General features: G+C 37.9%; 1 protein-coding gene across 1 annotated transcript; it reads left to right on the forward strand.

Moving 5' to 3' along the window:
• The first annotated feature begins 640 nt into the window (after positions 1-640).
• LOC117525473 (ribosomal protein S6 kinase beta-2-like) lies at positions 641-22,108 on the forward strand. The gene is made up of 16 exons (XM_034187316.1): positions 641-773; positions 3,447-3,501; positions 3,811-3,848; positions 3,943-4,057; positions 4,733-4,801; positions 4,984-5,131; positions 5,505-5,562; positions 5,710-5,810; positions 7,113-7,203; positions 7,359-7,449; positions 10,427-10,534; positions 15,357-15,419; positions 15,967-16,044; positions 16,983-17,090; positions 17,444-17,556; positions 19,065-22,108. Exons 1-16 carry the CDS (start codon positions 661-663, stop codon positions 19,240-19,242), a joined length of 1,527 nt encoding a protein of 508 aa, XP_034043207.1. The 5' UTR covers positions 641-660; the 3' UTR covers positions 19,243-22,108.
• The last annotated feature ends 2,912 nt before the right edge of the window (positions 22,109-25,020 follow it).

Here is a 25,020-nt window from a genome sequence, read left to right on the forward strand (position 1 = left end):
ATGCAATTTTTTTCTCTGCTATAAAGACGTGAAAATGCACCAAGAATATATAAATAAAATGTTGTCTGTCAATATTTCGATTGTAAAGTTATTGTGACGTGCCAGAAAAAAAAACAGATTGTATTTCTGTAGCACTTTTCCATCTGATGCAGACGCTCAAACCACTTCACAGTGATGCCTCACTTTCACCCATTCACACATACACTTATACACTGTCAGTGTGTTGCCATGCAAGATGCTCAACTGCTCAAGTGACAAGGCTGGATGATGTGGAGAGAGTAAATCAGCAAGTGCAAGAGATTAGTGGATGAAGTGAGAGCAAGGATGAAGAGTGGAAAGGCAGTTGGTCCAGATGACACTCCCATGGCGGCATGGAAATTTCAAGGAGAGATGGCAGTGGAGTTTCTAACCAGATTCTTTAATAAAATCTTTCAAAGTGGGAGGATGCCTAAGGAATGGAAACAAAATGCGCTGGTTCTTATTTTTAAGAACTAGATGTGCAGAGCTGCAGTAACTACAGAAGCATTAAGATGATCAGCCACAGCAGGAAGTTATAGTACTGTAAAAAATGCAAAACCCAAAGAAAAAGAAAGGCAAGAACATGTTGCAGCCTTCCAAAAGGGGAGCATTAATAGAAATCTTCGGCAAAATGATCTATTTATGTTTAATCGCAGACACCACTCCTTGTCGGCAGAGGGCGGTAACACACTATTACGTTATTTGCTATCTACAATAAAACACGAAAAAGAACATTATGAAGCGACGCTAAATAAGTAAGTCTCACGAGTATTTACCAAATATCATATAATTCATTCAAACGTAAATTGTTTTATTTTTTATTATTACACTACGGTTTGGAATAATGACGAGACGTTGTATGTAGAAGTGTTAACAGGTCAAATGCTGGTTAGCATAATTAACGTGTTTGCTAACTGTTTTACCTGTTAAACCAGCTGGAGAAAGCTAACAGTTAAAGGCTAAGGTTAATTTAATGTGGAAATTAATATGTAGCTATGATTTCAGTCATATCATAGCTGCATATCATGTCAAACAGGATTTCAAGTCTGTTTGACGTGTTGAGTGAAACTAAAGCTTTTTTTTCTGCCGCGTCAGCTGAGTAACTATTTTTGGCTTTTATTTTTATAAAGTCTTATCTCTCACACGCATACTCTCTCTCGCTCTCAAAACTAAAGATTATTTTGTAATCGGTTCTTTTGTCGTTTTTTCCCGATCACTGTAATCATTTTTTTTTGTATTACTCTCTTGGTTACTTTCCGATTTTGGTTCTTTTTTATTTAATGTAAATAAAAAGTAAGTCCCTTCGGCTGCTCCCTTGTTTGCACTCGGGGTCGCCACAGCAAATCCAAGGTGGATCTGCATGTTGAATTGGCACAGGTTTTACGCCGGATGCCCTTCCTGACGCAACTCCACATTACATGGAGAAATGTGGCGGGGGTGGGATTTGAACCCGGAGCCTTTTGAACTGAAACCAAGCACATTAACCACTTGGCCAAATCATAATTATAAATTCTTCCAATTATTTTCAACAATGTATTTAAATATTTTGTCACGACAGTAGTTATTTTACAAAATTTAAAAAACTCCCAATAGATAAAGTGCCAAAAATGTTAAAGGCAGTTGTGGAACAAAAATGAAATACAATCTTGCAGGCAGGCTTGCCGCTTCCTGAAGCAAAAACGACAGAAATAAAATCCAAACATACTTTACCGAGCTGCAACTAAGTTATTTTGATTATCAGTTAATCTGTTATTTTTTGGATTAATCCATTATCTTTTTGGCACATAAAGCATCAGAAAGTGGTGAAAAATATCGATCAGTGTTTCGCAAAACCTAAGATGACGTCTTCAAATGTATATTAAGTTTTAAGTAATTTGGTCATTGAAAAAAGACAAAATGATTAATTATTCATTCATTTTATGTTCCTGCTTATTCTAATTAAGGGTCATGGGGTGACTGAACAAGAGGCATGTTACACTACGGCCAGGCTTCCAGTCGGTCCCAGCGCCGACACATATAGACAGACAAGCACAGTCACGCTCCCATTCATACCTACGGCCTATTTAGAATCACCATTTCACCTAATCTGCATGTGTTTGGAAGTGGGAAGAAGCTGGAGCAAATACAGGGAGAATATGCAAACTCTCAAAATGATTAATCAGTAACCAGAGTATTTGGCGGTTAACTCAATAATCGATTAAGAGCCAATATTTTTAAAGTTCAGGCAGGTTTTGGGATTAGGGTGTGATTCAAGCTGACTTGGATTTCAACGAAACTTGGCTCAGAGATGGAACCTACCAAGAAACAAACTTTCCCAAAATTTCTCAACCAAAAACCAAATGGTGACCTTGCCAGGGGTCATCAAAGTTCAAGGCAAAAATATGCAAAAACTGATATTTCATTAAATTCCCATCGTTCAAGTGGTGTAACATTCAGCGCCATCAAGTCCCCAAGCTAGTTCAACTATCAAATGACATAGGGAGGCAAACTCTTTCATCTTATATACATGTTAGTTTATCCACTCCTGCAAATTTCGTTAAAAAAGGCTGATGGCATGGGCTACCAGGTGGTGCTCAACTTCCTCAAAATTGGGCAAATCGAGTACTTTGGCGCCCCCGGGTGGTCAGCTGTGTTTTTTCACTTGCATTTGATAGAGTAGGGCCTATATTTGTTGATAACATTGAAATATGGTTGGGGTTTGGATGGCGCAGAGTGTTATGGGCCTTTAAATGCAGCCAATTTTGCAAAATGACCAGACTTTGATTTCCCCCCCTGTATTAGACGCCATTGATCCCCCAACCTAATATGTATGTAAGGTATAAGAGTTTGCCTCCATAAGTCATTTGATAGTTAAACTGGCTTGGGGACTTGATGGCGCTGAATGTTACACCACTTGAGAGATGGGAATTTAATGAAATATCAGTTTTGCGTATTTTTGGCTTGAACTTTGATGACCCCTGGCAAGGTCACCGTTTGGTTTTCGGTCGAAAAATTTTGGGAAAGTTAGTTTCTTGGTAGGTTCCATCTCTGAGCCATGTTTCATTAAAATCCAAGTTGCCTTGAATCACAGCCCACCTGATCCTTAAAAAACTGGCTCTTAATTGTTGCAGCTGTACATTTTATTCTTAATATTTGGCCCCTTAAAGAAGACATACCTGTAATTGCTGCATCAGTCACCTACTTTGGACACAACCACTCTGCAAATAAATTGGAAGTCACCATGTCACACTCATGTTTGTTTGCTTTCAGACCCACTATTATGCTGCAGACAGATAAATACCCAAACCTTGGCAGGGTCCTAATATTTATGTATCGCTAAATGATCTGTTGCTCCGGTGCTGTGAAAATATTCATGTGGCTTTAAATGACTCACTGCTGACTAATGTTAAATGACTCACTGCTGACTGATTATATCATCTCTGTTTCAGAATGGCAGGAGTGTTTGACATAGACTTGGAGACTGATGACATCAGCGATGCAGAGGTGTGTGTCTCATAACGCCCTATAACACAACTGTTCAGCTTCCGAGATGAGAAAATATTTGTTGGCATCATTGCAGGTTTCATTTTCAGTCTGTAAGATCAGATAATTCAGGTTCATCATATTTGTAGCTCCAGTTGGAATAAGGAATATCTTTCTAAACATGAAAGCTTATGTCTGCGTCTCTGGTGTACATTTACATCCACATTCACAAGAACTTCTTTAAAATGTAGCACACGTCTTTGGCATATTTGTGAAAACTACAAATTAAATTTTGCTCAACCTGTTTGATGTGTTGTTTCCTATCTGAAGGATGATGTCTGTGACTTCACTGTGACTCAGACAGAGAAGTAAGTCACATTAACTGTAAAAAAAACAAAACAGATTGTTGTTCAAAATTCAACTGTGCCACTGTTGCATATTTTGGTGTCATCCTTATCCCAGTGTTCAAACGGAAGAGGTGGAGTTGACCAGTGAAAGTGTCAACAGGGACAGTGAGAGAGTTGGACCTGACTGTTTTGAGCTCCTTACGGTTCTGGGAAAAGGAGCCTATGGCAAGGTACACACATTTTGTGCACATGTACACTCCCTGTTTGACCTTTGACTCTTTAGTTTCTGTTTTTTTTGTTTGTGTTGGTTTTTAATACAAAAGCCTAAAAGTACTGTAGAGAGACTGCACTTGAAACAGTTTTAAAAGACTTGAAACAATAACCATTGCTCCAAAATGCCTGAAAACCCTATTGTTTCAAATATTGGCATTTTGTTGTTTGTGCACACAAATAATATCGTATTGCATCTATTGTAAAGAAGTTGAATTACAAGTTCATGAAGCCATCATGTTTCAGCTCCCATGCTGAACCTGTAGGTTTTGAACATGGTTCTGTCTGAGAACATGTGAAATAATCCCATAAAGCAGTGAGATTATGCTCATATTACTACTGATTTCTGGGTAAGGCAATGTTGATTATGTGGGAGGTATACAGCTCAGCCGTTTTTGGGAGTGTGCACCGGTATTGTGTGGGGCTGTATCAACATGTAACAGAAAAGCTCATTTGTCCCACCTGACAAAGACAAGCCTCACAGCAGACAGTCAGTTATTACAGTCTTGCCTCTTGTGCTGAACCTTTCACACAAAGGACCTGTTACTAACTTCTTTTTTTATTAACCCAGTATAATTATAGTGTAAATTTGCTGAATGTCCTTGTTCACTTTCAAAGAAATTGTCTTCATTTAGGTTTTCCAGGTGAGAAAGGTTCAAGGTGCCCAGACAGGAAAAATATTCGCCATGAAAGTCCTGAAAAAGGTACTTTTTAAAAAAAAATACCTGCAGCTATCCACAAAACAGAAATTGTAAATTTTTGTTTCCTTAAAAAAAAAAACTGTGGTTTGAATTTTGTTTCTCTTTTTCCTTTCTTCTGTTTTTTCTCTCTTCACACTATGCTCATCACATCCCACTGCTTTCTCCCCTTATGTGTCTGACAAAAGGCTAAAATAGTGTGCAGTGCTAAAGATACAGCCCACACGCGAGCTGAGCGAGAGATCCTGGAGACGGTGAGACATCCGTTCATTGTGGATCTGCTCTACTCCTTTCAGACGGGGGGCAAACTCTACCTGATACTGGAGTGTTTGAGTGGTAAGTTGCAAACTGAACAGACAAAGTGTGAAATACATGCATGCAATAGTTGACTGACTGTGAGACTTCGTCAAAGCACAATACTACAGATCTGTTATTTTATTACGAGATGTGAAGAAATATTTTGATGTGGACGGCAAAATTTTGGAGGTCTGGTCTCATGTATAGGAAGCAGTAAAGTGAGATGACAAATATTGAAGTAGTATAATCGGATTTCTTTTAAATTTTGGTGTTCATCTACAGTGCTGTTGTCACTGTTAAAACAAAATGTCAGTGTGAGGTGAGCATGAATCTTGGCGAGAGAAGAAGGGACCTAAAATGTATACTATGTTGAAGAAGGAATCATAGATCATGTCCTATTGTTTGTTACCAGGAGGGGAGCTGTTTATGCAGCTGGAGAAAGAAGGCATCTTTTTGGAAGATGCTGCAAGGTACGAAAGCAACTCCTTTGCACAGTTTTGCAGGGCCACAAAATATTTATTATTCTTCAGAATTGCATTTCTAGTTTTATAGTCTGTTATAATGGCAGTAATGTATTGTTTCATTGGTAATCATTTTTATTTGAATTGCTTATGTAGTTTTTATCTTGGGGAGATCACATTGGCCCTCGGTCATCTTCACTCAAATGGCATTATTTACCGAGACCTCAAACCTGAAAACGTCATGCTCAATCACCAAGGTAACACAGTATGTTTGCTACAAGCGGGTGCATGTATGTGTGATAACTGTAGTACGTATGTAATAATAACCTGTATGATTTTTGCATCAAACTTGTGTTTTATTTCCTTTGCACTATTATATACTATAAAAAACAACAACAAAACGTTTCAAACCTACCCTCCAAATACTTTTTCAAATGCCCTCTTGAAATTGGGAATTGGTAAAAACACTGGCAAAAACATTAACTGTTCAACAAGTGTTATCAACAAGTACAACTGTAATTCTTAAATGTGAGTGATACTTCTGAATGCCATCATAAATCTTGTGCCAAGTCCTGAAAATTTGAAATTTCCCAAAAGTGATCAGCTGCTTTTCAAATACAGGTATCATATTTTTTGGAGTATAAGTTGTTTAAAAATGCCTCTTGAAGAGGAAAAACCCTTAGGCCATAATTATTAGATTTACTGGTTTACAGATCCGTTGACTGCTCTAAAACATTGCTGACTCAGTGAAAAAACTTGCCCCGGGCACTTTTTTCATTTTTTCCGACGACTACTTGGCATGCCGTTCAAAAATTTCAAGACTCGAGTGACTTCAAGAGTGATGTTAAGTCCTGCATTTGTGAGCTTTAACTGATGTCCTGTATTATGCTCGTGGTGCCCGTACATCCTGTCTGGCAATGGAGGAGCTGCACCATCTACTGGAATTAAGTTTTAATGCGTGGACAGGCTGTGCACGGACAGTCCGGCTGTGCACGCACACTGGACACATCCTCTTTGGCCACAGAGGAGTTGCATGAACTGGATTTATTGTAGTTTTCGCTTTATTTAATTATTTTTCTGAGGACTGCTGTGGAAATGAGTCTGCTGCTGCCGGTGTCACAGACTGAACACTCAGTAAGCGTCCCAGCTTCATTGGAATTGGGATTGTAACAAACACGTTTTTTTAATTATATAAGTCACAAGACTTCCCAAACTAGTAAAAAAAAAAAAAAAAAACAGTGACTCCGGACAGTATGGTAATAGCTTGTAATTGAAACCTAGCACATGATTATGCACATAAATAACACTGAGGTTATAGACATTGTTCACCAACAGAGTCCACTATTTGAAGTGGTTCTTTTGTAAAAAAATCCTGACTGATAAATGGCCCAAACGTTCATACATGAAACAGTATGGTATTATGCACATAAATTTTGGAACGAGTTTGATAAAGTGTTCGGAGGTTACAGTGCTGAAAGAAAAATGTGACTGAAGGACGCGTGCATGCCAAAGTGTTCAGTTGGGTTTAGCTTTGCTCTTAAATATTTCTGTCTTCACAGGCCACATCAAGCTTACTGACTTTGGCCTCTGTAAAGAATCAATTCATGATGGAGCTGTCACCCACACCTTCTGTGGCACTGTAGAATACATGTGAGTCAAATACTGTGTGTGTTTCCATATATCATGGCTGTCTTTGGATTTCATTGTCTACAATTATTGTGTTTCTGTGTCAGAATGAGTGGAACACACTTCATTATCACAAGAAATTAGAAAAACACACATGTTGTTTTTATATATTTTCTTAGGGCTCCAGAGATCCTCACCAGGTCAGGTCACAACAGAGCAGTGGACTGGTGGAGTCTGGGAGCACTGATGTACGATATGATGACCGGCTCGGTAAGATAGAACTAAGTTTGAAATTCATGTTGTAATGATGGGATACAACGCTTCTAACCTTTGTAAGGCAGCATCCATTTTCACTCCAAATGAAATAAACCAGCTTATGGTACTACGGTACTACTTTGAAACCCTCCAGACATCTCCGAATGTTTGGTGGTCTTATTTTCCTTGTGATCCTCAACACACACATCTTAACCTACTTTATTCTGCTCTGTAATGTCACACAATTAGATTTTTCCCTGTATTAGTTCTGTGTTTTTGTTTTCCTCGACCACAGAGTAAATGAAATATGAAATTTGTTAGGTTTCTCATTTGTGTATGAGCTTCAAATGAACCTTCTAGAGGTGTAACAAGTTTTATTTTTATTATTTTTTTAAAAGTTTCTGGCAAAGGGTGACCTTATAAACTGTAGTATCTTGGCTGTGGGTGAATATACCGTGCATGCAGGTCTGTGGTACAAAGTTCACATTTGTAGTGCGTAGTTGCACATCTGGGTGCACCCCTGTGTATGTCTGTATATACATGACACTTTGTCTTATGACTCGTCATTAGAGCCCGACCAATATGGATTTTTTGAGGCTGATGCCGATAATGATATTTGGATGAAAAAAATGCCGATAATGGATAAATCGGCTGATTTGCCGATAGCCGATAAATCAGCCGATGTTATTATTATTTATTTTTTTTTAATGAATAAAATGTTCTTTTTTGGACCCTTAACAAAAAAGGTATGAGGTAAAAGCTCAAGCTTTGTTCTCATATTGATTAACTTTATAACAGAGAAGAATTTTCAAGTTCAAAAAATGCAATCAAGAATTAAACCTTTGTGAAATTAGCAAAAACATATCCTTAAAAAGAGTTGTGAAATACATCTGATCTTGTACCTCTTGTTGCTGCAACTTAGATATAGGTTCAGGATAAGGATATAGATCCTTATAAACTTACTTGTATGCTTTTGTCAGCCTATTAGTGCAGTGTGATGGCGAACTACGGGGGCTGGTGATGAACACATTTAAGCAGGGGTGTAAGCAGCGCTCAGTTGAATGGAGTCAGAGCTCCATCTACTGGACAAACCGCGCAAGGACATTTTACATTGCTGACACAAACATTATTTCAGTAACTGTTTTGTTTATGAGAAATGATCGGCGTTCTATCAGCAAAATTTCGGCTGATAATGAGTACTTTGAAAAGGGCTTATATTGGCCGATAATATCGACTGGCCGATATATCGGTCGGGCTCTACTCGTCATAGAACAAAGTTACAAGCATGTTCAGACTCATGCGATGCATCCTCTTCTTACATCACACAGGATGGTGTTACAGTGTACACACTGCAATACAGCGTGCATTTTTTGGAGGATGCTGACCAAACAGGCGTTCTTACGGTGTCACCGTATCATGTGCAGGCAGCTTTAGTCCGTTCGCGGTTACTGCAGACAACAGCCAAAGGACAAGCAACAGATGAACTTAAGCAATGTCAAAACATACATCAGTTTAAAGAATATACAAAATCCATATTTTAAATAAATACAAAGATGAAGTGCAGTGGTTTAAGCCAGGACAGAAATGGCACTGTAAATACAAATATTGTTTTGTTCTTTTGTTTTTGAGAAGAAAACTGTTGTTTTGAAACTGTACATAGTGTGTAAATAGTTGAAAAAATGGTAAAGTGGTTGTTAAATTGAGTTATGTAACTGGGTAGGAATATATAAGTTTATACTTCTGGCTACTGCATTTTCAACTTGTCAGGAGACAGAAATGTAAATGTTTGAACATGTTTGAAATAAATTCCATGAATGGATGATTCATTTTAATGACTTCTAATGGACCACCTGTTGTACCTTCATGGCCCACACTTTGGGAATCACTGGGTTCTGACATTCACTTGCTCTTTTTAGTTTTCTGCTTTGTTTTTAATGGCTTATAATGCAGTGTTTTATTTATTTGTGAAGTGCTTTGATTTTGAGGTTTCATCCTCAAAATAACACCAAAAAAACTCCCTTTGTCACCCATGTGCTTGCTAATGGGGGTTTATAAGGTTAGACCTTACCCATGTGAAGCACTTTGGATCGACTTTCAGTTGTCTGAATTGAATTTCGATGTGAATAAATGTGCCTTCTGCTGTAGGCTACAAAATAATTGGATCTTTTCTGTTTGATAACCCACATTAATTCATACTTTTGTCCACATTTATTTTTATATGTATTTGTTAATACCGTCATTACTACGCTATTATACTTTATACACTAATTACTGTTTTTGTTTATCTTGTTAGCTTGCTAGGTACGGTTAGCTTGTTAACAGCTCATTTAGCTCTTCTAACTAGAACTAGCTTATTTTCGTTATTTACAGTTTTATTTTACATGGTGTAGATTTTTAATGATTCATCAGTTTGTGTTCTTTTTAAAGATATCAACATATAGTACCTTAGTTCTTAGGTTTCCATTTGATAGCATATAGCTTATGCTTTTTATTTTCCTATAGTATGCTAGCAGAGTTACTTTAGATAGATAACAATACACATCACATCATAGCTTCTGTTTCTATAATAAAATACCATGACCAAATCTTCTCCTGTATTAATATTTAGGTTTTAGTACTTACTCCTGTATATTATATAGTACCATATTTATTGTATATGTTGTTTATTACCCTTAATATTTAAATATAGTTATATATATGATGTCTTATCTTTCTTATGTCTTATTATTTATTATTATATATACTCTTTTCTTGAGCCGCTTGGGTGGGTAGGGAGAGTTCCCATGGGATAAAAAAGGTTTTCAACCTATCATCCCTGGTTCTCAAGACCAGGCACCTAAGTGGCTCTACTGTACTCTTTTCTACTCTTCTAATTTACTCTTCCTTTTTAGATATTTAGATATACCTTAGTATACTAGCATAGTTCTACCTTAGAATTGGAATATAATATATAAGATATACCTTACTGAATTTTCATGTTATTTCTCCACAGCCTCCATTCACAGCTGAGAACCGAAAGAAGACCATTGACAAGATCTTGAAGTGCAAACTTAATCTGCCTCCTTACCTGACCATGGATGCCAAAGACCTCGTCAAGAAGGTACAGAGTTATGTTGGCATTTGAGGATTTGCTGACTGAAGGTGGTTTAGTGGAGCTGCTCACAGTAAATACTAGAATGTTTCACAGTGGGCTAGATGCAGCCCACCATCTTTTTCTTTTCTTAGTTTATTTTTTATTATTATGTCCGCTAAGCATCTAATAAAATGAGCTGCGTTTATTTGCCTGTCTGTCTCTACGTCTGTCTGTCTGTCTGTTAGCAGGATTATGTCAAAACTACTTCACAGATTTTGACAAAATTTTTAACAAAGATACATATTAAGCTGTGGAAGACTCCATAACATTTTGGAGGTGATCTGGATCCAGATTCTGGATCAAGTTTCACTTTACATATTCTTTGAAGGATTACATCAAAACTACTTCATGGATTCCCACCAAATTATCACCACAGATACATATTAGGCCATGAAAGACTCCATTAAATTTTGGAGATGATGCAGATCCGAATCTGGATTCTTGGTCAAGATTTCCCTTTATATATACGCTTTGAAGGATTACGTCAAAACTACTTCACAGATTCTCACCAAATTTGCACCACAGATAGATATTAGGGCATGGAAGCCTCCACTGAATTTTGGAGGTGATCCGGCTGTGCATCGATTCTGGATCAAGATTTCACTTTATATAGGCTTTGAGGGATTTCTTCAGAACTGCTTCACAGATTCTCACCAAATTTGCACCACAGATAGACATTAGGGCATGGAAGACTCCATTAAATTATGGAGGTGATCCAGATTGGCGGACATCAGAAATCTCTGATTGCTGTTGTTATTATTACTTTAGTTCTTCCTCGGCTGTGTATCCTTTGGCATGATTGAGCCTTAGAAATGTTGTTGTTGTTGTTGCTGTGCATCATCTGTCTTTCTATCTCTCCAGTGGCTTTATCTCAAAGTCTTGTACGAAAATCAACATGTGCTTTTCAAATGTTTCAGCATTTGGTTAAACCAGGTGCTATTTTTGTTGTTTTTGCGTCATGGAATGTTCACAGAGCAATTATATGGCAATATCCCATCAAGGGAAAAAGATGACATCATTTCAAACAATATCATAAAGCTTCTTGCATAATCACTGCATCATCTTGTAACATCTTGGAGCAGTACACTATGGTCTGTGGAGAAAGAAAAAGACACACAAGTCCAAGAGATTACAGAAGGGCTGAGAACATGAAGTGCTGCGAGGACATGATATCTGTGTTATCTTTGCTGCATTTTTCATCTGTAAATTGTTTTCAGTCCGCCATGTAAAATGCACAAAATGTCATATCCCCAGAAGCTTCAGTTTGTTTACATTGATGAGTGAAGAAAGAATAGTGAATTTTAAACACTTGATTGTTTATTCTAGACAATATTACAAATTTAAGTCTGTGCATCATGTCCTATTTTTAAGTCAGCAGCTGAGAGACCCCGTATAATAATAAAAGTGGGTTATTCTCTCAAAGTGGGCACATTTAGGTCCAAGCCCCATCCTATTCCTTCAACATTTGCACATGTGCAAAATGAAGACAAAGTGAGAAGAGGTAGGGAAAAGGCAGAGGACCGGGATTGGGCCAAAGTGAGAAATAGCTGAAAACAACCCAGCACGATAGTTCTGGGAGTACCAAAGCAGATACTGCATAGACTACTAGAACCACAATCAAGTCGATGAATCAAGATGGCGGGTGTTTGTCTTGCTATGTAACCTAGTGAAAAGTTGTAAACCACATTGATCTCTGTGTTATAATATATTATAAAAATATTGACAGTGCAAAAATGAAACTAAAACCCCCTGTCCACATGCATTTCATTAGGTTGGTTTCCCAATTTAAAAAAAAAAAAAAAAGCAAAATGGCACACTCACGGGATAATCACCAACCCTGCCGCCATCCAACTGCAAGCATACATGGTCATCCTGAGCGCGTCACCCACCATCTGTAGTGTCAGGATAATTGGGAACAAAATTTTGGATTTTCAAAATTTTGACGTAGCTAGAAATCATCGGTAACTCAACTGGGTTACCGGCAAGCTTGCGGCAGTTTAACCGGCCATCTGCAACATCTCGGGAATCCTGCTGCAGGCTGACGGCATTAAGCCCCCGTCACACATAGCAAGAATGTGGAGGAACCATTCCGACACGGCAAATATTGCCATAATCCGACGCAGTTGGGAGGAAAAGAGGCGTGGCCAGCCGTGGTCTGAACGCATCCGGACTGCCTCGTGCACACCTGCAGCATGCAGCCCAAACATATTTCAGACAACAGTCAGATGACACAGACTGCTGTCACACGGCACCGACATTGGAGTTGTCACTCACCCACAGAATCAAATTCTTCACATTCCCAGTGCTAAACTGACCTCTCATCAGTGTGTGTCTCACATGATGGAGTGCGCGCGTGTACGTGCGTAGAACAGGTGATCCGAGTGATGAGTGTGTGTCCACTCAGCTGTGCGAGTCTGTTCACAGTGGCTGAACGAGGCGTGTGTGCCTGCGTGCGTAGAACAGGTGATCAAAGCAGTGTGTGAGTATGTGGCTGAAATGTTCGCTCAGCTGCTCAGTTTATGTGTTCGTAAACTCTGTACCAGCTACTCCGCATGCACACGTGCACCCCACATGAGCACAGGAGCTGTCCACCCAGAGAGCGCACAAATAGGTTGACAGTTGTCAGTGATCGCCTGCTGTTAGTCCGGTGAAAAATCCCTTTAGGTGTTTGATCAGTATGTACTTGCATTGCTAGATTTTATTTGTCTGGCTGGACTCCATAACTGCTGTTGAACTGTGCTGGCAGTGCGCCAACTTCCCGCATGTGCGCAACTTTCAGATGCAGGCAGTGGACTCTTTTTCTCTTTTTTTTAAACTCTTTTTTGTTGTCATTTTAGCTGATACGCATCTTAACACAACTGTAGTTGGATTATTGTTGTGGGACAGCACTTCACATGGGATTTATTTATGCCAGAGGTGGATTATGCTTTTGTCAGCTCATCGACGTTGCCAGCACCCAGCGCAGCTGGGTGAATGGGACTTGACCAGCTGTCTATACTGCGCTTTGAACGTGAGGTACCGGAGGTGAGTTACATGTTTATTTATGTCATCATGTGCTGGGCAAACATTTCCACATCATACCTGCTTCTGACTTTAGGAGGTGAATGTGTAATACCTGCGTTACAGCGGTGACATCCCGGTTCAGCTGCGTTGCTGGGCGCTGCACCGAGCCTTTCCTCGCGCACAGTGGCACATACATGTTATTACATAACATTATTTACTTCGACCTCCCTGGTCGGGATCCAGTGGAGGCAGATAAATGTGGTATAGCGTGTCGGCAGGCTTTGCTGTGACTGATCAATCTCAGAGCTTAATCAGCCACAATTTGATTGTTTCAGATGCTGTTTTGATGCCGTCAGAATATGTAAACTGTGGTCAGATGTCGTCAGATTACACATGGGTTGCTGTTGGATAGGTGTTCCATCTCGATGGCACAACATGTACATCACACTCGGGGCCACTGGCCGATTTTGACCAACTATGTCAACTTCCGCAGATGGCTGTCAGAACGTTTTGGAACTGAAATCCGACACTTTTAGGAAGTGCGCCAATTCATAATTCTGACGCCACTCTGCATGATTCCGGCTATGTGTGACGGGGGTATTAGAATTGTACCAAACACTGATGCAGCTCTGTACCTGATCTGTTACCCTAAAGCTCACTGTGGAAGTTCAGCAAGCAGGTGGCAAATATACCGTCCCATGAATAGGTGCCATCAGTGGCAAGGTCACTGGGAGTTTCAGCTCTGCCTTTTTTGCAGCTTTGGATGCTGTTTGCTTCCAGATTTGTATCTGGTGCCCATCTGGAAACTGATAGGAACATGTCTAAGCTTCAATTCCTTACGTAACCAAGTGAATTTGAGGCACGAAAATACTACAAAATCAGTATTTCTGATTTAAATGTCTCCTGATATACTTGTGTCATAGCCGTTCTAAGGATGGTGCTGTGAAATTAATGCCCCCCCCACCCACCCACCCATAAAAAATTCTTCAGTTCCATCTATAAGAGCACCAGTAGTTACATACAGAACCAATATTTTTGACTGCAGATATTTGAATTTATGGGTAGATACCCCAGAAAAACTAACAGCAACATTAAGTCCAACACTATTTATTTTTTCATGTTTATTTGTTCAGTGTTTATGACAAAAAAATTAATTTCTTTTACCGTGGTTGAGTGTCAGTTTTAATGTATAATTTAGGCCAAATTTATTTATTTAGAAATTTTTAAATATTTTATTTTGCATCAGATCTGGGGCTGTAATTTTTTTTTTTTTTGTCTTTCTGAGGAACACCAGTGGAATATTTTAGGTGGGAAATGAAATGAAAACAATATTTATCTACTGCATACAAACCTATGAAAGAGAATGACCCATTTGCATTTGCCGTATTTTCCACACTATAATTCTATTTTATTATTTATTTATTTTTTTACAGTTTAGAAGGTCCTGTGACTTGTGTTCTAAAGTGACCTGTCTGTCAAAAAAAAAAAATTAGGAGTGTAATGTAGTTTTGTACATTTTTAATCCAGTGGAAACAAACACATTAAAGATATTATTATTAACACATTTTATTGGGAAGTGCTTTTTAAAAAAATGAAAAATCACATGGCCCTTGGTGAAGTCCAATCATATTTACTGCAGACACCAGCAGTAAGACACGGTTTATCTTAACTACTGAATTAAATTTGCCTAATTGTACATCTGAAAAGTTGCATCTTTTAAGTGTTGCCCAGTGGTTTATGCTCTGTAATTTTGATTTAGAATTTGTATTTATCTTTTTAATTACAGCTGTTGAAAAAAAATCCAGTTCAGAGGATTGGCTCCGGTAAATCAGACTGTGCTGATATTCAGGTGAATCACACACATACTTTCATACGGTGTTCAGCATATTGAACAGATCGAGGCCTGTCAGCTGATGTGGTGGTTTCATAGCACCCTGATTTGAATATATTATTGTGGGATGAGATTTTGCGAGGATACCAGGAAACGTTTGAAAAGCTGATCATGCAGAGCAATCAGATTGACAATACAAAGTATAAATATATTATATAGCGATGCACATAAAAGCTGTGACCTCAAATGTTCCACCACAGTATGAACTTGTGACCTGCTGCAGTAATAAATTACACAGCTCTGAATATTATCTGAATGCTATTTCAACCAGAAGAGCCACCACAGGATTTGCTTTAGATAGTCTATAAACAGGCGTCCACGTAACTGCTCATGCTCACTAAATAGAAATTATGTGCAGCAGAAAAGTCAGAGGGCTCAATGATAGAAGATTGCAGGAAAATTGTTCTGTTTGTTTCCTGCTGTGGATCATTTATTTTTAGCACCATGAGCACCAGTTATGTGCACAGCTGTCTGTAAATTAAAAACGCATTTGTTCCTTTTGCAGAAACACCATTTCTTCAAGCATATCAACTGGGACGACTTGTTGAACAAGAGAGTCGAACCTCCATACAAACCTCAGCTGGTAAGTTACAGGTTGTTGTTTAGCTCTTGTTACACTAATGACACTACAGTTCTTGTTATTATGTAGTTTGACATGGTCATTTTCACTTTTTATCCACTGCCACACAGTAGGCAAAAAGGACATATTATAATGTTCTCCTTTCATACAAGTTCTTCTGTGTGTCAGTCCAAATCCTATAAGCTTGGCAGGGCTGCTGACATCTATCAGCTAGTGCTGATACAATACTGTCACTCATATTTTCCTGAATATGCTTCAGAATAAAAGGATTTTAATGTCAGACCAGCAGCAGTACAAACGGTTTTTGGCTGAGTAGGAGCACCGTTACCTCTGACAACCCCGATTCCCAAGCTGGGGTCTGAGAAAACACCTCCTTTTCAAGGGGTCATGAGATTTTGTCTGCTCTAAAGTTGTCAAAATTAGAAGTGCACAACATGTTACATAAAGTCATAAGAACTCAGTTACTGGATAACCAACAGTAAAAGAAAGATGATGATTATTATTATTATTAGATGAACTGAAGAGAAAGAGGGTAAAACTGTAATGAAAATATATACATGTTGTTCAAGTATAACATGTATGCATACAAGTAAACAGTACGATAATTCATTCTTTTGCAGTGCATGTGTGCACGTGCAGGCATTTTCACAGGCTGGAGGTGCACAACATGACTTACATATGAATAGGAATATAAAAAAGGTTGGAAGCCACTGATGGTGAATAATGTGTTAATTAAAATCACAGGTGTTGCGCTTTCAAAATCATCAACAGTCGCTCTCATGCGTCGTATCCCCACTACTGGTTATTTTCTCCCCCTTCAGTCTGTGATTTCCTGTCAGGCTTTACATTGAAATAGTTGTCCTACGTGTACCTGTCAGTCTTTTTGACTTGTATTCTCCTCTGTCTTCATACGTATTTCTCCTCTTTTTGTCCCTCCACAGCAGTCGGATGATGATGTGAGCCAGTTTGACACCAGATTCACCAGACAAACACCTGTGGACAGTCCAGACGATACATCACTTGGCCACAGTGCCGAGCTCGCCTTCGCTGTGAGATGCTCTTGTCTTTTTAAAATTATAATCAGTCCCTACAACCACAGTTGGTTAAAGTATCTTGTGTGTGTGTATGTATATATATATATATATGTATATGTGTGTACACACACCAGCAATGTTGTGATGATCTTTAAATCTTGATTATGTTTGTGACGTGTTGTCAAAGTTATACTGTACATTTGTTTTCAGTAAAATGTGGCGCTTTTGCAAGTAGTCATCCAGTACATCTTGTACTGTTCCTCCAGTATCTAAATAAAATACTGTGGTCAGTGAAGAGGAGGATAGTTTTTTTTTTTTTCCCCCCCACAAATAATCAACTGGAATGACTAATGTTCAGTTCCCGCCAGGGCTTCACCTATGTGGCGCCGTCCGTCTTGGAGAGCCTCAAAGAAGGTTTCTCATTTGAACCCCGAACGCGGCCTGTTCGTCGACACAACAGCAGCCCACGCACACCCATCAGGTAGCATGCACACACAACCACACAACTGTATTTAAATTAACATTCTGGGAACAAATGTAAGAATAAATAAAATGTTTCATGAGTAAAAACTGCTTTTTTTGTGTACCTGTCATTTTGATCCATGTGCAATTACAACTTCCACATTTCAATTTTAATGCATTTTATTTATACAGTGCCAAATCACAACAAAGCTGCCTCAAGAATAAATTCACATCACATCAGAATTGAAAGGAAACACACACACTCGCGCACTCCCAGCGAGAGAGACACACAGGATGTGTTACACCAGGTAGATGGTTATTTTAAAGCTGTGGGGATGGATCTGTTATCTGTCTGGGTGGTTGCCATCCAGGATCCAAGGTGGTCCGTGGTGTCATGGATGTGGTGAAATGGAACACGGGTGCTGGCCACCGTTAACGAGCACTTTTCACCTTCTTTCGGTAAACCTGTTTCTACTTGTCATTTTTTAGTCAGTAATGTGCTTTTTAGTACATTTGCCATACAGCTTCTTTACAGCAGGCTGCTCAAAAATCTGGAAAAGACAGAGTGTGTGTGGCGGCGGCATGGCTGCAGCTGCCAAAAGTTTCACTGCAAGATGAGCAGAAAAACCTCTTGTTGCTGGACTTTGATAAATCCAAAACCAGAACTACCTGGCGACAAGTTCTGTGGCTCCAAGCAAACGCAGTTTTTACTTCAAAATCTAAAAATAACAAACAAAATATAAAATGCTTGTTGCACCTCCAAAGAAAATCTCCACTTAAAAATGCATGTAAGCATGTTGGAGGATCAGCTGACTGCTTTGTTGCACTTAAAAGGAAAATACGCTTGTACAAGATCATAGTTGTGTGTGCCATGTTTTCTGCAGTTCTAATGACTGTGAGCAAATCAGCAGTGCAGCAAAGTTTCACCATTATCACAACGTGCATTCCTGTTTTAATTATTCTGACACCAACACAAAGTGCGTTAATGCAGCACAGCCGGCATGCCCGTGCATCGTGATAAGGTCCACATGAATACAGGAAGAAGCTGCAGGTGCGAGTCTGATCTTTTACTTTTCTGGAGTGGTAATAATCCAAACACCTGAGTCCGTCATTTACATGATACCACGTGGTTTTAGTAAAGTGGCTGAGGGGCAAACGCCCCCCTGGGTTATAGAATTTAGAATCAGTGAACAGGAGCCACGGGGGTGCAGATATGGGCGAGCAGGGTAAAGAATGTATTGGAAATAAATTCATTATGGATCATTTCAAATGCTTTGCTTTGAAAGCTCACAAGTCGACACAGAGTGAGGAAAAAAGAAATTCTGTACAGAGGGAAAAAAAAAGACACATTAATAATCAAATTGTGAGGTGCCTTCAGATTCCCACCCCTATTAAATATATTGTCTTGTACTACAGATACACTGCCTACACATTTTGTTGTCGTTGTTGTTATGCCACTTTCTGACACTCTTTTATTTTTCCCTCCTCTGTTTCTTTCCCTTCTGTTTATGGCTTTTATCCCCTCAGTCCTCTTACGTTTTCCCCAGCTGGACCTTTCAAGTCCGGCATTGAGGGAGAGCCGAGGCTTTGCTCTCCTATTTCGCCATTCACAGCACCGGCTCCCAAACCACTAGAAAACGGAACTGCCAGTCAACCAATCCGGACACCTGCTAGGAACAAGAAGCAAAAGGGACACAGGAGATGAAAGGGAAGCCTTCAAAGAGCCCATCTGCACTGCTGCACCTCAGCCAGGTTTGTTTGTTCTGTGACAAACTGGAAGTGTTGAGGCAGTCAGCTAAAGTGTTTTGTTTTTGCTGAGGCTCTCAAAAACTGGCGGTTTGTACACACACACGTGTTACATTTGTCACCAGGTGAAAAAAAAACCCATCCTGAACTTAACTGTCCAGTCAGTCATTCCACACACGTCCAGAGGATCAGGTTGGAATTTCTGTTTGTCCTTGAGCTTTATTCAAATCTGCCATCCATTGGGCATTTTGCATAACCAGCATGCGTTTGAAACTTCAACTGAGCCGTTGCACAGAAGCACCCCAAGCTTATGAGAATGGGTGCAAACAGAACCGATGCGGAGAAATCTGCTGCAGCCAGCAAAAAGTGAAATGTATAAAGCTAACTACAGATAATGCAACATCATGAATGTGCTTCACAATAAAAGTGTTTAATATCAAAGCAGCAGTGGTTGTAATAGAAGCACAGCAAAAGATTTATGGTGAAGGCTTCCGAACATTGTGGCACTTTGCTTAATGTTACCAGGCTAATGGTGCAAAAGTAACAGACATGTACGTTGTTTTGAAACATTGCACGTCTGAAATAGGTTTTATCATGTGTATAAGAGACCAGCTTGAAATAATCATGACAGATAGTCCACGGAAATTAGATGTGCATGAGTGAAGAGCTGAGATAAACAACTTTACTACAGTTAGGGAACTGGAACTAGTGAGATATAAAACTCACTGTCTTTTTCTGTTTTTAACCAACATTTGTGGAACAATGTAGCTACAGCTGAGGAGTGCTGATATAAATGAATACACAAACCGCATGTTGTGTTTGCTTAAAAGGTTAATGTTGGAATGGATGTTTTATTTTTTTGTGGTGTACTGAAACTTCCATCCACAGCTTGTTGTTGGTCACCACATCTGATTATGAACAATAATTTTAGAATGTTGACAGGTCATCCTCTGTTTTCAGTGTTCACCTTTCTGCATAAGATTTTATTTAATAATATTTTAGTTACAACGTAGAGGAAAAAACGTTTTACAGGGACATTATTTATACAGATATTTTGTTTAAGTGTTTGTTTTTATTAAACAAACTACGTTGCACCTGTTTTTGATATTTCTTCAGCTTTATTCACAGAATCAACATGAAGCTTGTTAGAGTGAATGGTGACTGTTTTATTTTTCTAATTTTTTGTTTCTTTTCAGTACATGGTAACAATTATAGAAAAGTAAAGTTGAGAAATAGTGTTACTCTTCTTGGGCTTCATTGTTTCAGCTGTTAATGCATTTCACATATAAAAGGCTGTTTTAATCAGAATTTGTGCAGGATGAGTTAAAGCATTTTTTTGTGAAAAAGAAAATGGATCTTTAGTCACTAAGATATCAAGCAACTGCACAGTTTTGCATCACATAGGAATTTAATGAATGACAGAATATTATTTTTAATTAATGTCAGATAGGATCTGCAGTGAACTTTCTGTTTCAAATTATTGCAGCTTATTTTTACTGCACATTTTCATTTGAGTTTTCTCTGATGACAAGAATGTACGTCGACTGCCAATTTATTTTATTTTATTTTTTAAGCACATTGCTCTCACATTGTAGAATTAGACCAATCACAGTAAGCTGGGTTCAGTGTTATCTATCCAGATAAAGAAGAGGGCTATTCTGTATTTATTGCACATAACACAGTGATTAAAACTATGTTCTCAGAAACCTAAATAATATCTTGTATTTAAAAAAGATTATTTTGTGTTGCCAAAACTATTTTTCCACATTGGGCCAAACTATATTTTCAAAAAGTACAGTATTGAGTCATAAAAGTAGATAGATATTTATTTTAGATTCTGCATGTTCACACAGTGATTCAGCTTTCACATGGATCAGATTAATTTATTTTATTGCTCATAAAAATCTTAAGTTATATTTTTCAAGATTTATTATTATAGAAATGACTCATTTATTGTTTTGATGCTAATCCTGCCCTGTGTCATCTTGTACTACTTCTGTATGAAAAAGAAAAAAAAAAAAAAAAAAACACCTTCAAGCTTATTCGTGTTAAGCCCCTAATCATGTCAGGTCTTCAAAGCAGCTTAGCGATAATGAGAAGAGCAGTTACTTCTAGTGGTAAAAACTGGGTGAAATTACCAGAATCGCATGAATAAGATAAAGGCTTTAATGGTTCAACATGAAAAATGTTCTTGGGTTAGATCTTAGGTGGTTTCTTCAAAGTGTGTAAGGAAGAGTAGAGACTGATTGTCACCAGGTTGTTTTACTTTAAAGAATTGTAAATTCTAGTAAACCATGCCTTACCTTCCACCTCTTTGTTTTTGCACTGGAATCAGAGTCAGTACATGTTTGGTGTCTGAAGTAACAACCTCTGCTTCCAAGTGGTGCGTCACAATCAGAGAAATCAGCTACTCTGTCAGTCACTGCTTTTGTTTCTGTAAAGGTAGCGATATAATTGAAGTTTAAAATGTGACACAGAAATGTTGTAGATTGGGTTTTGTCAGGGCTTAGGGAGAAAGCTCTGGGATTTTCTTTACTTACTGTTTGCAGTGGTTTACAAAGCTTAACCACTTGCAACAATTAAATCATGAAATATGCAATTTGACAGAAAACTGTTAAGTTGAAAATATTTATTTTCATAAGTAATGAAAGTTTATGAGCAACTTATTGTATGTGGTGTCATGAAAAGGTTGTAAACCTGGAAATGTGTTATACTGAATTCAAAGAATAATAATGAGTGGAATTTATCTTATGATTTGTGGTGGTTGTTTTGATGCTTTGTTTTTCTTTGATAACTGAACATGTGAAGAATAAACATGTTAAGTATGTAATGTTGGTGACTTATTTTTGTAGTCATAATCACTACAGTCTGGCTCAAGTCACAAGTCCAAATATGGACTTCTGTAACCTACATCAAGGAAGTCTAAAATGAGCGGCTTCAGGAATCATTTTTGTTTGTAGTGGTGTTTATACTTTTGAATTTGAATTGATTTTGGATCTGGAACGAAAAAAAAATAGAAACCTGCCCTTTGCACAAAAAATTTATAACAAAATAATATACAGCAACAAAATACATACAAAGTACAGTACAAATGCAGTTGTGTTCAAAACAGTATCAGTATACAGGGTGGGCCAGTAAAATGTTACCACTTTTTAAATTTGTACAATTTCCAAAATATCAAAGATTTTTCATTTTCAGGAATATCAATTCCTGAAAATGAAATTCGGAGAATCCCTCTTGAGATGTGTGGCAATGTCATCACAAACGTCAATGTGTGTGTTGCAGCTGTTATCCAAAGAGGAGCGTGGATTGAACATATCATTTATTGAACTGTGTGGAAAAACGAGACAAAGTGGGAAACCTTTGGTATCAAATGTTAATTTGATTCCTCTGTTACAAGTCTGTAAATAAAATTTTCGAATAAGTTCTCATTTCAAAAACTTGTATATGATCAAAAAGTGGTAACATTTTATTAGCCCACCCTGTAATTAAAAAGTGAGTAAAGCTCAAAATCCTTATAATAGCTTTTATTTCCATGTGTGCAAATGTAGTGGGAACACATGAAGGAAAATGTATCAAATTTATTACTTTACAGAAAGAGAAGACAATGGGATATTAGGCTGTTCAAAAAATAGTCTGCATTTTTCTTTCTGTGACCCTTAAAAGCAAAGTATTGTTTATATTTTTGTTCAGTATACATTTTTAATACCCATATTGGTTAATGTTTCAAAGTTGTTTTGATATTCATATATTCTTATTTAATTTATGAGTACAATTCAGATTCAGTCTGAGTGGAAATTAACTGCCTGTGAAGACTCGTATGGTGATGATTTCATCCAAAACATCCAGCTAGTAAATGAATACAATTTAGTTCACCTTTAGGAGCACCAAACCTGATTCATTTAAGACCTTTACAACATTTGGAATTGCAGGTCATGACTAACGTTGCCTCACCTTTAAAATGATGCATTACTATCCAACTTCTTTCCAAAAAAATCATCTTTGATTTAAGCATTTGTTTGCCGTCATTGTTTCAGAGTTGATTTGACCAGCAGCATTAGTGAGTTGACTGTCTTGTTGACACGAGATTGACACAGATATTTAAGAATACAGGACAAACTGATTTTGTTTTTCCATCTAGACCTTGTTAATATTTCATGAAGGCTTTTGACATTCAAACGAGAGGACAGTAAGTCGTGAATCCAATTCATTCCCATCAGTGTCTGGAAGCAACAGAGATAAACACTGATAAAATAGATGTGTGAACGCAAGCATGCTGATAAGTTATCACATGGATGTAATATGCATATAAGATCTGAATGTTGTCAGCTTGTGATGTAGGAATGGAAAAAAATAGCGTTTTGGGATCTGCCTGAGGAAGACGATCTTTCATATAAACCTGGTAAGCTCCACTATTTTATTTTAATTAAAATTGTCAACTGAAGTGGCTTAAATATGAGCTGCTGATCTCTGTTTGATGGCAGGGACGTATCTGGCACCATGAAATCATCTATCCTCACAGTTGTCCTGAGTATTATCCAAACTGCCACAACTACAACTGGTACGTACCCTCACAACTACTTACACGAGTGCAAGAATTGTATTTTTAATGTGGGAAGAAATAATTTAATCTTTTAAGTGAAAGCTTAGAGGGATTACATTTAAAGCTTTTATGGTTTCAGAAAAAGTTATGAACCATAATTTTAAACTATAAAAACAACAAATAGTGAAACTGTTTTTTTCATGTTTAAAAAATGTATTTAAATTTAAAAACCCTTTTAATGACATTAAAATGCTCAGGGGTGCATACAATAATTAAAAACAATTGGTACGGCAAGCTAACTAACCCTTGCTCTCTATTTATTTATTTATTTTTTCCCTAAGCTGGTGGGTCATGTTAGCATAAAGAGCGACATTGATAAAAAATATATTACATTTTCTAAAGTAATGTGCGTGACAATAATTGTCAAGAGAATGGAGCTTAAGGATATTAAATATGACTTTCCACTTAATTAGATTTCTATATACAGTACCAGTCAATGGTTTGGACACACTTTCCCATGAATGGTACTGGTACTGTATATAGAAACAATTCTTGTAAAATATGAACAAAAATGAAGACATTAACTGGTAGCTCAATCAGCATGAAGTTTGGTAGCCAAGCCACAAAGTCCACCACAATTACGTATCATCATTAGAGGCATTATTCATTATAGGGCCTACAATAATAGTGCATTGGAATAGATTGGGGCAGCGTTATTTATTATCAGTTTATTAAGGGTTTATCGCAAAGTATACCTAGGAATGTTCAGCAGGAGGGATGTCCAAGTGGTTAGCGCACATGGTTTCTTTGCACAGTTTTCCCATTTACAGATACAGATCTACCTTGGATCTGCTGTGGTGACCCCGAGTGAAAACGAGGGAGCAGCCAAAGGGACTTACTACACGGTTCACTGTACAATTAATTGCATTTTAAAAACTCATAACTAACATTATGGAGCTAATTGTTCTGGCTGATCTCATCCCACAGTGCCTGACATTATAAGCTGTAAATATGCTTAGGAAAAACCTCTACTGGTCGTAGGTCGAATTATACCCATATTGACGACACATTCTTGCGTACCTTTTAAAGTCTGAATACAGAACTAGTGCATGGTAAATATGCCACGTTGCTATAATGGTCAATATATAAAACAATTTTTTGGCCAATTTATTAATAATATTAATAAATACTGGT

This window comes from Thalassophryne amazonica, chromosome 15 (assembly GCF_902500255.1).
Source record: "Thalassophryne amazonica chromosome 15, fThaAma1.1, whole genome shotgun sequence".
NCBI lineage: Eukaryota > Metazoa > Chordata > Actinopteri > Batrachoidiformes > Batrachoididae > Thalassophryne > Thalassophryne amazonica.